This window comes from Piliocolobus tephrosceles, chromosome 14 (genome assembly GCF_002776525.5).
Source record: "Piliocolobus tephrosceles isolate RC106 chromosome 14, ASM277652v3, whole genome shotgun sequence".
Lineage (NCBI taxonomy): Eukaryota > Metazoa > Chordata > Mammalia > Primates > Cercopithecidae > Piliocolobus > Piliocolobus tephrosceles.
This window is the reverse complement of record NC_045447.1, coordinates 10695421-10708585: the sequence shown is the minus strand read 5'-3', so window position 1 is coordinate 10708585 and position 13165 is coordinate 10695421. Positions and strand designations below refer to the sequence as shown.

General features: G+C 53.9%; 1 protein-coding gene across 6 annotated transcripts in view; it reads left to right on the top strand.

The window, feature by feature from the left end:
• Window positions 1-2910: 2910 nt before the first annotated feature.
• FPGS (folylpolyglutamate synthase) overlaps window positions 2911-13165 on the top strand; it is an 11908-nt gene continuing 1653 nt past the window's right edge. Inside the window, exons 1-14 of one of the 6 annotated variants that reach the window (XM_026457164.1) lie at window positions 2911-3115; window positions 4318-4446; window positions 4532-4585; window positions 4669-4733; window positions 7183-7297; window positions 7419-7496; window positions 7631-7692; window positions 7796-7898; window positions 8444-8521; window positions 8760-8907; window positions 9005-9094; window positions 9912-10062; window positions 10231-10306; window positions 11148-11214. In XM_026457164.1, the coding sequence (XP_026312949.1) occupies window positions 2978-3115; window positions 4318-4446; window positions 4532-4585; window positions 4669-4733; window positions 7183-7297; window positions 7419-7496; window positions 7631-7692; window positions 7796-7898; window positions 8444-8521; window positions 8760-8907; window positions 9005-9094; window positions 9912-10062; window positions 10231-10306; window positions 11148-11214 (1354 nt within the window). In that variant the 5' untranslated portion in view covers window positions 2911-2977. Of the gene's footprint in view, window positions 3202-4177; window positions 4447-4531; window positions 4586-4668; window positions 4734-7182; window positions 7298-7418; window positions 7497-7630; window positions 7693-7795; window positions 7899-8443; window positions 8522-8759; window positions 8908-9004; window positions 9095-9911; window positions 10063-10227; window positions 10307-11147; window positions 11215-13165 lie in introns of all 6 variants that reach the window. The other 5 variants (XM_026457163.1, XM_026457168.1, XM_026457167.1 and 2 more) reach the window with 5 other exon arrangements.

The window sequence follows — 13165 nt, the reverse complement described above, 5'->3', positions numbered from 1 at the left end:
GAGGCAGGAGAATTGCTTGAACCCAGGAGGCAGATGTTGTGGTGAGCCGAGATTGCACCACTGCACTTCACCCTGGGCAACAGAATGAGACTCTGTCTCAAAAAAAAAAAAACTCCTGCCTCAGCCTCCAAATAACTGGGACTAGAGATGTGCACCAGCATGCCCAGCAATGTTTGCTTTTTGTAGAGAAGGGGGTTTCACCATGTTGCCTAGGCTGGTCTAGAACTCTAGGCTTCAAGCAGTCTTCCTGCCTCAGTCTCCCAAAGTGCTAGGATTATAGGTGGGAGCCACTGCGTCCAGCCCACAAAGGGCTATTATAACTGACATGAAGAAGCTCATCAGACATTAGAAAAATGGGCCAAGGATGGGTTAGGCAGTTCACTGAAATAAATGCATGGGAAGATGCTCAAGTTCACTGCAGCAGGGGAATGAGAAACACTGAGATGGTTCTCTGCACGCTATGGTCTGGGGACATCCTGGGAGAGGGGTGCCTCCTTCACACACAGCTGCTGGGATGCCAAGACTACAGCAGCATTGGGGAAAAGGATTGCAAACATCCCTGGAGCCAACCCGACCCCTCCATGCAATCCAACTCACAGAAATTAAGCCCATCGATGTAAATGCATATCCATAGCAGCAAAACACTGAAGGCAGAATGAATGCCTTTCCATAGGCAAATCCAGGATGTTCCCAGGAAGGCCACACGGCCATTAAAGACACCGAATTAGCAGTGTCCCTGGGGAGACAGGGAAGGAGGTGCAGAGGCTAAGAATAAGGACTCTGGGGCCAGACGTCAAATCTTGGTTTTGTGACTTGAGCATATGCTTTTATTCCTTTGGGCCTATATGATAATATTAGTACCTATTTAATGGGTTTGTGATGAAGATTAAATGAGCAACTGTGTCAGAAGTGTTTACAGCAGTGTCTGAATCTAGAGACGTACTAAAAGTGTTTGCGAAGGGGTGGGTATGGTGGCTCAAGCCTGTAATCCCAGCACTTTGGGAGGCCGAGGCAGGTGGATCACCTGAGGTCAGGAGTTCAAGACCAGCTGGGCCAACATGGCAAAATTCCATCTCTACTAAAAATACAAAAATTAGCGGGGTGTGATGGCATGCACCTGTAGTCCCAGCTACTTGGGAGGTTGAGGCAGGAGAATTGCTTGAACCTGGGAGGCAGAGGTTGCAGTGAGCCAAGATGGCGCCACTGCACTCCAACCTGGGTGACAGAGCAATACTCCATCTAAAAATAAATAAATAAATAAGTGTTGTCTCCATCTTAAAAAAAAAAAAGAGCTAAGTAAATGTCTTAGAAAATAATAAGCTTGTCATTGAGTAAGAAAGTTAAGTTGCAGCCAGGCATGGTGACTCATGCCCGTGATCCCAGCACTTTGGTAGGCCCAGGTGAGAGGACTGCTTGAGGGCAGGAGTTTAAGGCTGCAGTGAGCTATGATTGTACCACTGCACTCCAGCTTGAGTTATAGATTGGGACCCTGTCTCTAAAAATAAAAATTTTTGAAAAGCTAAGATGCAAAAAACATTGTCACCTGCATTGGCAAGACCCTATAGATGTGTAGGTGTGTCTGGTTTCATGAGCATAGAAAACTGTGGGACATATGCTTCTTGTCAACAGGATTGCCAGAGGAGGAACTGTTTGTGTGTGTATGGGGGGAGGGGGGAGGGAGTAAGCAAAATAAAAATATTTAAAGCCTCATGATTTATTTTTTTCCGAGACAAAGTCTTGCTCTGTCACCCAGGCTGGAGTGCAGTGGTGTGATCTCAGCTCACTGCAACCTCCGCTTCCCAGGTTCAAGCAATTCTCCTGCCTCAACCTCCCGAGTAGCTGGGATTACAGGCGCCTGCTACTACACCCGGCTAATTTTTGTATTTTTAGTCGAGATGGAGTTTCACCATCTTGGCCAGGCTGGTCTCGAACTCCTCACCTCATGATCTGCCCACTGTGGACTCCCAAAGCGCTGGGATTACAGATGTGAGCCACTGCGTCCAGTCTCTTGATTATTTTTATGCAGTCATTAAACTATATGCATGCATATGTATAGAGAAAGTTTCAACGACTAAAAATAAGGAAACCAAGAGAGGAAGGCACTTCTCTATCTCCCACGGGGCCAGGGTCGGGACACTCCAGCAGTGTGTGAAGAGCAGAAGTCCAGCCAATGACAGACTCTTCCCAAAACATCACTTGCTTATTTCGAAATCAAACAATTTCTCATAAATATTTTCTCCCAATGCTGGGAAGTGGGAGAGGGGAAGGAGGTACGGAAACTCCATCAGTCATTTGAAGGACTGCCTTTTATCAGACTGATTTTCCGTAGTGGGTTGTTTGCAGCTTCCTCCTCCCGGGTTCTGGGTCTCAGCTGTCAAAAGGATTTCACCATGCAACTTTTTCATGGTAGCAGGTGGGGCCAAGAAGCTAATAGATGGGAGAAAGCTCTGAAAACTTCAGGACGACAAATAGGTATCCTCCTCACTCACTCACAGAAAAGAAGGATTACTGCCTTACCATCCCCTGGTGGCCCTCAAATCCATTCTCTAAACAGCAGCAGCTGTTTAGAGGTGTCTCCCAGGTGTCCGCAGCTCTGTCATCCTATCCCTGTTCGGAGCAGAGACTGAGGGCTGCTGACCGGGACTGGCTATTTTGGGACGTGCTGCGGGGGGCTTTGGGAGGATGGTGACAAAAGGAGTACGTGCCCGCTAAGGGAGGGGACGCTCCGGAGCGTGCCACTCATAAACATGGTCCCGAGGCCTGCCCCTCACCAGGATGATGCACTCGAGAGGTGCGGCATTTTAATGGCGCAAGGGGGCTGGTCGCGAGAGTTTAGGGCGGTACTGACAGATGGCGGGCGGGGCGGTGCTGCGCTGATTGGCGGGGGGCGGGGTGAGGCGGCGCTGCGCTGATTGGCGAGGGGCGGGGCGGGGCGTCTCCCGCCCGGGCCTAGCGCGCTGCCGAGGACGCCGGGGCTATGTCGCGGGCGCGGAACCACCTGCGCGCCGCTCTATCCCTGGCAGCGGCGTCTGCGCGCGGCGTAACGACCCAGGTCGCGGCGCAGCGGGGCTTGAGCGCGTGGCCGGTGCCGCAGGAGCCCAGCATGGAGTACCAGGTACCAGGCGGGCCTGCGGGTCAGGGCGCGACGACACGTGGGCCTTCGCTGAGCCACAGAACATCCGGCCTCCGCTAGCCGAGAGGGTACCGGGAGCCCTGGACTGGGGGACTCGGGAGGCGGAACATCCTGGAGTCTGGGGGTGGGGACAGGGACCAGGAAGTTGGGCCCGGGTCTGGGAATTCGGAGACTATGGCGACCCCGCCCCGGGCTGGAGAGTGGGAAGGGTCGCTGGAGCTAGGATCCAGAAGCCCAGAAGCTCAGCGGTGGTTCTCGAGTTCCAGTGATCCCGGAGTCTGAACCGGCAGTGGGAGTGGGGAAAGGGGCGGGAAGAGACTCAGGAATTCAGGCTTGAAAGATCCAGGACTATTGATCTGGGGGTGGGGTGTCCAGGATTCAGAAGATTGGGGATCCAAGTGCCTGGAATTGGGGGACAGGCAGGAATCAGGGGTAGTGGAGGGCCCCAGAACCTGGAAAACAGAAAATGTCTGCGGGTGCTGTGCCAAGAGCCAGTTGCCGTAGACCAGAACCTGATGCCAGTCAGGCGGGTGGCACTGGTTTGATGAAGGTGGGGCCTCCAACCAGCCTTGAGGTCCTGAGGGTGGGAGGCACGGAATATGAGGCCTAAGGGGAAGGAAATAGCACCCCCACTCCTACTTCCATTGTGAACCCTCCTGAAGCAGCACCTACCTGCCTTCCTGGCTGAGTGACCCTGGCACACCCCTCCTTCCTCTGAGTTGCTCTTCTGTGGGTTGGAATGTGGAACCCCAGAATCATGAAGGTTGGGATGGAGCTTTGGGGAACTCCAGAATTCAAATACCCCAATCTTCTGTAGTTCTGGCCCCACCCTGGCAGGGAGCAATATAGCAATGGACCCCATTGGAGAGAATGAGGACAAAGGCCCAGGAGTGAAGTCGGGGGAGCCTGGGCAGGAAGGAAGGCTAGCCCGTTAGTCATGCCACCTTCTTTGTGTGGCACTCCCTGGGTGGGGCTGAACTGCCCTAGGCTCCCCTATTTGCCAGAGCTGGAAAGATGCCATACTCTCTGTTGCTTAACCTACAGGCTAAGTAACGGGGCTGGCACGGCAGGGAGGCCTGGTACTGGCCTTGTTGCCCTGGCTTGGCCACTGGTCTGCTGGGTGTCTCTGTGCCTGTGGACCCTGAGTGAGCCTTAACCTGCTACCTGGGCACTGTGGTTGCCAGGATGCCGTGCGCATGCTTAATACCCTGCAGACCAATGCCGGCTACCTGGAGCAGGTGAAGCGCCAGCGGGGTGACCCCCAGGCACAGCTGGAAGCCATGGAACTGTACCTGGCACGGAGTGGGCTGCAGGTAAGGTAGAGAGAGCCAGTGACCACCTCCCACCCCCATTAGTGATTCCCGTAGCTGAGGTGGGGACCTTGTCTGTCTGTCCCAGGTGGAGGACTTGGACCGGCTGAACATCATCCACGTCACTGGGACGAAGGGGAAGGTGAGGGGCAGGACCCAGGGGTATGGGGTCTATTAAGTGGCTGGTGGGGTAGAGCCTGCCCAGACAATCCCTTTTCTTTCAAGGGCTCCACTTGTGCCTTCACGGAATGTATCCTCCGAAGCTATGGCCTGAAGACGGGATTCTTTAGGTACCGGGTTGTGGAGGGATGTGGTGTGTCTGTCCCAATGGACCCTGGGGGGCTATGGAACCAGCCAGTGCTTCAGGACCAGGGTCACCCTCAGGAGGTCAGCTACATGTCTCTCTGCCCAATGTTTATTCATTCAATAAACACACAGTGCACTTACCATATTGGCCCATGTTTATGGCAACCTTTAATTTTTTTTTTTTTTTTTTTTTTTTTGAGACCGAGTCTCACTCTATCACCCAGACTGGAGTACAATGGTGCGATCTTGGCTCACTGCAACCCCCACCTGCTGGGTTCAAGCAATTCTCCTGTTTCGGTCTCCTGAGTAGCTTGGATTACAGGCGTCCACCACCACACCAGGCTAATTTTTGTATTTTTAGTAGAGATGGGGTTTCACCATGTTGGCTAGGCTGTTGTTGAACTCCTGACCTCAAGTGATCCGCCTACCTCGGCCTCCCTAAGTGCTGGGATTACAGGTGTGAGCCACTGTGCCTGGCCTTAATTTTCATAACAACAAAAAAAAAAAATTGGAGAAGGGGCAACAACTTTAATGTATAAACTAAATATGTAGCGGAAGGCTGGGTGTGGTGGCTCACACCTATAATCCCAGCACTCTGGGCGGCTGACGTGGGAGGATCACCTGAGCCCGGGGAGGTCAAGGCTGCAGTTAGTGGTGATCACACCATTGCACTTCAGCCGGGGCGACAGAGCAAGACACTGTCTTAAAAAAAAAAATTACATGACTGGAATAGTCAGATGGTCAGATGTCTCTTTAATAACTTAAAGTCCAAGTTGGGTGTGTTGGCTCACAACGGTAATCCTAGCACTTTGGGAGGCCAAGGTGGGAGGATCACTGGAGCTCAGGAGTTTGAGACCAACCTGGGCAACATAGTGAGACTTCATCTCTATTAAAACAAAAACAAAAACAAAAAAATGCCGGGTGCAGTGGCTCACACCTGTAATCCCAGCACTTTGGGAGGCCGAGGCGGGTGGATCACCTGAGGTCGGGAGTTCAAGACCAGCTAACCAACATGGAGAAATCCCGTCTCTACTAAAAATACAAAATTAGCCGGGCGTGGTGGCACATGCCTGTAATCCCAGCTACTACAGAGGCCGAGGCAGGAGAATTGCTTGAACCTGGGAGGCATTGGTTGCGGTGAACGGAGATCGTGCCATTGCACTCCAGCCTGGGCAACAAGAGTGAAACTCCGTCTCAAAAAAAAAAAAAAAAAAATTAAAGTCCTTATATAACTTTAAAATCACATAGAGATATTTATCAATTAGTACATCTTTAGAGTAAGGAGAAAATTGCCTTGCAAGGGCTTAAATGATAAGGGTGGCTTGTGCCATCCATGTTAAGGTCTCCCAGGCGGGCTGCAGAAAAGAGCCCTTCTGCTCAGCCAGTCTCTGCAGTGGCTTTCCCCAGGAGACAGCGCCCCCTCTTGGTCTCACTTGTCTAGACTTACACAAGAGGATGGCCAGGTAGAACCAGGATCACTCTGCCCGTGTCACGCATGTCTCCTAAGCCCATCACCAGGAACTTCTGAAATCAGCTGCCTAAGGTCATTTCAAGCCAATATGTTTTCCCTAAACAGTTCTTGTTCAAATAAAGAGATGGAGAAGAGGACTTACTACCTGAGTGTCTTTGAGGATTGAAACATAAGGCACCAACCTGTCTTCTAAAATCATTTTTTGGGCCAGGCGCAGTGGCTCATGCCTGTAATCCCAGCACTTTGGGAGGCCAAGGCAGGCAAATCACTTGAGGCCAGGAGTTCAAGACCAGCCTGGCTAACATGGCGTAACCCTGTCTCTACTAAAAATACAAAAATCAGCAAGGCGTGGTGGTGTGCACCTGTAGTCCCAGCTACTTGGGAGGCCGAGGCATGAGAATCACTTGGACCCGGGAGGTGGAGGTTTCAGTGAGCCAAGATTGTGCCACTGCACTCCAGCCTGGGTGACAGAGCGAGACCCTGTCTCAAAAATAAATAAATAAGTAAAAACAAAAACTACAGTCATTTTGGGGATAAAAACCCTAGCCTTCAACTTGGGCCCATGTGGCCTTGAGGGCCAGCCGAGGGCTGCAGCTTGAACGTTGCTCGTGGGCTTTGTCTCTGAGAGCTGTGAGACAGATGGCATTGTGGGACAGATGTCAGCAGAGTGACTGATTGGTTTGGGACCATTGGATGTGTGAGACCAGCCTGGGTGAGGGTCCAAAGGAGGAGGAGCTGTCTTAATTGAGACCAGTGTGGTTAATAGGGTGAGCCAGCTGCAGAGAGATAGAAGAGGGGGAGGACTGGGGGCTACAGATAGTCCGGGGGGATGGGGCACCAGGAACAAACCGAGGGACACAGGAGAGGCGAGGCACCGAGGCCAGTGGCATCAGCCCCTGCAGGGTGGGGGAAGGCCAGGATGCTCGGGAAGGGAGTCCTGACGACCCCAGCTGTCCCGGCAGCTCTCCCCACCTGGTGCAGGTTCGGGAGCGGATCCGCATCAATGGGCAGCCCATCAGTCCTGAGCTCTTCACCAAGTACTTCTGGCGCCTCTACCACCGGCTGGAGGAGACCAAGGTGCCCCACGCAAGAGGGCTGGCGGGTGGGTGGGGTTGGGGGTGCTACATGTTCCAGCACCCCATGTCCCCAGAGGAGGGGCTGCAGGGGCTCTGGGCCCTGACATGTCCCTGTGCCACAGGATGGCAGCTGTGTCTCCATGCCCCCCTACTTCCGCTTCCTGACACTCATGGCCTTCCATGTCTTCCTCCAAGAGAAGGTGTGTGCCCTCTCCCTAGAACCCTGCATCTGAGGCCTTGGGAACAGGAACCTCAGCAGGCCTGGGGGCTCCCTGCTTCCATGTGGCCTCTGGGCACCCTCATACCCCCTGCCATGCCCTCTGGTCTTTGGCAGGTGGACCTGGCAGTGGTGGAGGTGGGCATTGGCGGGGCTTATGACTGCACCAACATCATCAGGTGAGCACAGTTGCTTGGGGCGAGGAGTGGCAGCCAGGAGCACAGCCTCACCTGCCACCTGGTGGTTCAGGGCAGGGCCTCATGGCCTTTTCCTCCTCTGCAGGAAGCCTGTGGTGTGCGGAGTCTCTTCTCTTGGCATCGACCACACCAGCCTCCTGGGGGACACGGTGGAGAAAATCGCATGGCAGAAAGGGGGCATCTTTAAGGTGACCAGGCAGATTGGGGGACGGGAGAGACATGGAAGGCCCTGGGCATCTGCATTCTCATCCTGGCTTCACTGTGTGACTGGAACAAGTTGAGTCTCCTCTCCAGACTGTTTCCCCATTGAAACATGAGGGATGGCTGGGCATGGTGGCTTATATGCTTGCAATCCCAGCACTTTGGGAGGTCGAGGCAGGAGGGTCATCTGAGGTCAGGAGTTTGAGACCAGCCTGACCAATATGGTGAAACTCCGTCTCTACTAAAAATACAAAAATAGCCAGGTGTGGTGGTGTACGCCTGTAGTTCCAGCTACTGGGGAGACTGAGGCAGGAGAATTGCTGGAACCCGGGAGGCAGACGTAGTGAGCTGAGATTGTGCCATTGCACTTCAGCCTGGGTGACAGAGTGAGACTTCCTCTCAAAAAACAAAAATAAAGAAGAAACATGAGGGATGAGAGACAGTGGTAGCCCAGACCCAGGGATGTGGGGGCCAGAGATAGCAGTGTGGAGGATGCTAAGTAGCCCTTTCTCTCTCCTTGTTCCCTCCACAGCGAGGTGTCCCTGCCTTCACTGTGCTCCAACCTGAAGGTCCCCTGGCAGTGCTGAGGGACCGAGCCCAGCAGATCTCAGTAAGTCTGATTGGAATGGGGGCAGTGGCAGGATGGGCGTGTGTCCCTCCTGTTTGAGGAGGCACTGCGTCTTCTGGGGCCTCAGTCTGCTCATCTGTGCAGTGAGGAAGCTGCCAGGCCAGCTGGAACATATCTCAGTTCTGGGAGCAGCGCTTGGTGGCTGGGGGAGGGGAGAGATGGGAGGGCTGATGTGGTCAGGGAGGGCCTCTGCTGACACGCTCCTGCCTGTCTCCCCCAGTGTCCTCTCTACCTGTGTCCGACGCTGGAGGCCCTGGAGGAAGGGGGGCCGCCGCTGGCCCTGGGCCTGGAGGGGGAGCACCAGCGGTCCAACGCCGCCTTGGCCTTGCAACTGGCCCACTGCTGGCTGCAGCGGCAGGACCGCCATGGTAAGCGGCGGGCAGCTGAGTGGGCAGGCAGGTGGGTGGCACTTGTGGAGCCTGCCTAGGAGGGTCCTGGGCACACTTGGTTTCACACACCCCGCAGGTGCCGGGGAGCTGAAGGCATCCAGGCCGGGGCTCCTGTGGCAGCTGCCCCTGGCACCCGTGTTCCAGCCCACATCCCACATGCGGCTCGGTGAGTTGGACCTTCCTGCCCAGCTGAGACCACTGCGTGTGTCTGTGCCCCTTCAGATGTTTTTTTCTTTTTCTTTTTTTTTTTTTTTGGTTTTCTGTTTGGGAGATAGAGACAATTTGAAGTGGTGCTTAAGAGAAAGGATTCTGATGTCAGCAAACCTCCCTGACCTTGAGCTCATGAACTCTTTCTGAGCCTGTCTTCTTATCTGCCAAACTGGATGATGATAGGAGCCACTGCCAAGGGCTGTGGTGGGGATTCGCTGAGGTGACATCACTAAGGTGCTGAGTGCAGGGCCTGGCCAATGTGGGATAAAGTGCCAGCCAGTGGAAGCTGCTGTCACTGTCACTATCATTGTTATCAGACCCTGAGGTTCTGGAGGACGGTGATCCAGTCATCTGCTTCTTGCCTCCCCCAAAGCTTTCAGCACCCAGCGGGTGCTCATGCTGTTAAGCCCCTGCAGCAAATGGTGGGCCCACTGTGTGCCATGCCTGTTGTCAGGGGCAAGTGACAAGGTCCTGGAGACAGGCCGACCTCGCATCATATCCCGGCCCCAGCTAAGGGTTCTAGGGCTGTCAAACGGGAATCATACATGATAGCAGACCCCTTTCAGAGTTGCCCGAAAGATTCCACCGGATGAGGCAGCCGAAAAGGCCAAGCCATTGACTGGTGCTAGTAAGAAGTTCCTGGGCTGCCCGGGTCCTCAGAGTGTTGAGGGCGGGCGCAGCCTGCAGGGGAGACCGGCCTTGGGAGTGTGTGTGCGGAGTTGAGGATGGGGGTGGGAGAGGACCTGGAGGACTGCCTTGCTGCCCTCCCCCAGGGCTTCGGAACACGGAGTGGCCGGGCCGGACACAGGTGCTGCGGCGTGGGCCCCTTACCTGGTACCTGGACGGCGCGCACACCCCCAGCAGCGTGCAGGCCTGCGTGCGCTGGTTCCGCCAGGCGCTAAAGGGCCGAGAGAGGCCGAGCGGGTGAGGGGCGGGGATGGGGGTGGGGCCTGGGCGGGCTCACGGGAAGTGGCGGCCTCTTGGGGAAGGGCGGGCGGGCCCACGGGGAGGGGCGGGGTCGTGGGGAAGGGCGAGGATGGGATTGGGAGAATGGGCGGCGCCCTCTGACCCAGCTCCTCTCCCCTGTAGCAGTGGGCCCGAGGTTCGAGTCTTGCTCTTCAATGCTACCGGGGACCGGGACCCGGTGGCCTTGCTGAAACTGTTGCAGGTGAGGGGCTGACTTGCGGGTGGGCGGCAGGCAGTCCTGAAACCCAGGGTCTGACGGTGTGACCCTCGGGGGGGTGCCAATCCCCACTCTCTTGAGTTGTATTGAGGATTAGATGTGACCAGGTGCATGTGCTGGTTCCGCCAGGTGCTGCAGGGCCGCGGGGAGTCCAGTCATAGGTCATTACTCATTTCCCCGCGTGTCTTGACTGAAGTCCAGGCTTAAGAGGAGGGCCACGTCGTGGCTAAAGGTGTAGACTCTGGATTCACTTGTCATGCCCCTTTGGCACTAGCATATCACCCTGGACCGAGCGAGAGGTGGCATTTCCCTGAGCCTCACTTTGCATCTCCATAAAACTGGGTTGCTGCTAAGGGTACCTGCTTCTCGAGTTTGGTTGAAGGAGTCACTGGGCCTTTCTCTGCTTGGGGAAACTGAGGCTGCCCAAGCTGTCAGGGCTGAAGTGGCCCCTAGGTATCATCTCCCATTTCACAGACCAGGAGGCTGAGGCTGTATCCAGAACCTCTCCCATTTACCCACAGCCTTTTTCCAGCCTGGATTTGGGGTCTCCTCACTATCTGAGTAACCTTCAGCAATTCCCCTTGACCTGTGGCCTCTGTTCCCCCATCTGTACAGTAGGCTGGGGCCTCACTGCTCAGGCACAGGTCAGGCAAGGTATACTGAGGCAGATGGGGGCAGGGTGCTGAAGTACCTTGGCTGGGTTTATACAGCGTCATTCTAGTTGTCAGGGAGGCTGCATCTCCAGATGTGGGCTCAGGGGGTCATGTGGAAGTCGGCCGACATCCTTTCAGGGGTCTGACACCAGGTCTTTCCCTTGGCCTTCTAGCCGTGCCAGTTTGACTATGCCGTCTTCTGCCCCAACCTGACAGAGGTGTCATCCACAGGCAATGCAGGTGAGATGTGACAGGCATGGCCCCTGGGGATGGGCAGGGGTCCCTGAGGTAGACAGTGGTGGCTTCCAGACTGGAGGTTTGGGGTAGAAAATAAATTTGTTTTACTGTATAAGCACACTTTAGTGTACTTATACTCTTTTATACACCAAAGTATACTTTATTTAATTTTATTTTTAAACATTTTTGCCCAGGCGCGGTGGCTCATGCCTGTAATCCCAGCACTTTGGGAGGCCAGGGAGGGCGGATCATGAGGTCAGGAGATCGAGACCATCCTGGCTAATACAGTGAAACCTTGTCTCTACTAAAAAATACAAAAAATTAGCCAGGCGTGGTGGCAGGTGCCTATAGTCCCAGCCACTTGGGAGGCTGAGGCAGGAGAATGGTGTGAACGCAGGAGGTGGAGCTGGCAGTGAACCAGGATCACGCCACTGCACTCTAGCCTGGGCAACAGAGCGAGACTCCATCTCAAAAAAAAATTTTTTTTTTAATTTAATTTTTGAGACAGAGTCTCACTCTGCCACCCAGGCTGGAGTATAGTGGCACAATCTCAGCTCACTGCAACCTCTGCCTCCTGGGTTCAAATGATTCTCATGTCTCAGCCTCTGGAATAGCTGGGATTACAGGCATGTGCCAACATGCCCAGCTAATTTTTATATTTTTAGTAGAGACAGGGTTTTGCCATGTTGGCCAGGCTGGTGTCAAACTCCTGGCCTCAGATGATCCGCCCACCTCAGTCTCCCAAAGTGCTGAGATTACAGGCGTGAGCCACCGCACCCGGCCAGCATTTTTAATTTTATACGAAATAGAATAGAATAGAAAATACCACTATGCATTGCACAAAGTAAGGGTAGGTCCTGTTTGGCAAAGGTCATTCTGTTCCAGGCATACATATAAGTATGTGAGTACTGGGTTGCAATATAAAATGTGTTTTTTACTATGTGTTGTGTTAAAAATTTTTGAAATAGTGTAAAAAATACAGGTCCCAGGCTAGACTTGGTGGCTCACACCTGTAACCCCAGCATTTTGGCAGGAGGATTGTTTGAGCCCAGGAATTAAAAGCCAGACCTCATCTCTATAAAAAAAAAAAAAAATAGAAGAATTAGTCAGGTGTGGTTGTGTACACCTGTGGTCCTAGCTACTCAGGAGGCTGAAGTGGAAGGATCGCTTGAGCCTGGACGGTGGAGGCTGCAGTGAGTCATGAAGTCATGATTGCATCACTGCTCTCCAGTCTGGGTGACAGAGCAAGACCCTGGACCCTGTCTTTAAAAAAAAAAAAAAAAAATTCTCCAGTCCCCACATCAATCTGGCTGGGGAGAGTTCTGAAATCTGTATTTTGTTTTTTCTTGAGACAGTCTTGCTCTGTTGCCCAGGCTGGAGTGCAGTGGTGCCATCTTGGCTCACTGCAACTTCTGCCTCCCAGGTTCAAATGATTCTCTCACCTCAGCCTCGCGAGTAGCCGGGACTACAGGCACGCGCAACTATACCTGGCTAATTTTTGTTTTTTGTTTATTTTTAAGATGGAGTCTTGGCCGGGCGCGGAGGCTCAAGCCTGTAATCCCAGCACTTTGGGAGGCCGAGACGGGCGGATCACGAGGTCAGGAGATCGAGACCATCCTGGCTAACCCGGTGAAACCCCGTCTCTACTAAAAAATACAAAAAACTAGCCAGGCGAGGTGGCGGGTGCCTGTAGTCCCAGCTACTCGGGAGGCTGAGGCAGGAGAATGGCATAAACCCGGGACACGGAGCTTGCAGTGAGCTGAGATCCGGCCACTGCACTCCAGCCTGGGCGACAGAGCGAGACTCCGTCTCAAAAGAAAAAAAAAAGATAGAGTCTTGCTCTGTCGCCCAGGCTGGAGTGCAATGGCATGATCTCAGCTCACTGCAATCTCCCCCTCCCGGGTTCAAGCAATACTCTTGCCTCAGCCTTCCAAGTAGCTGGGATTACAGGCGC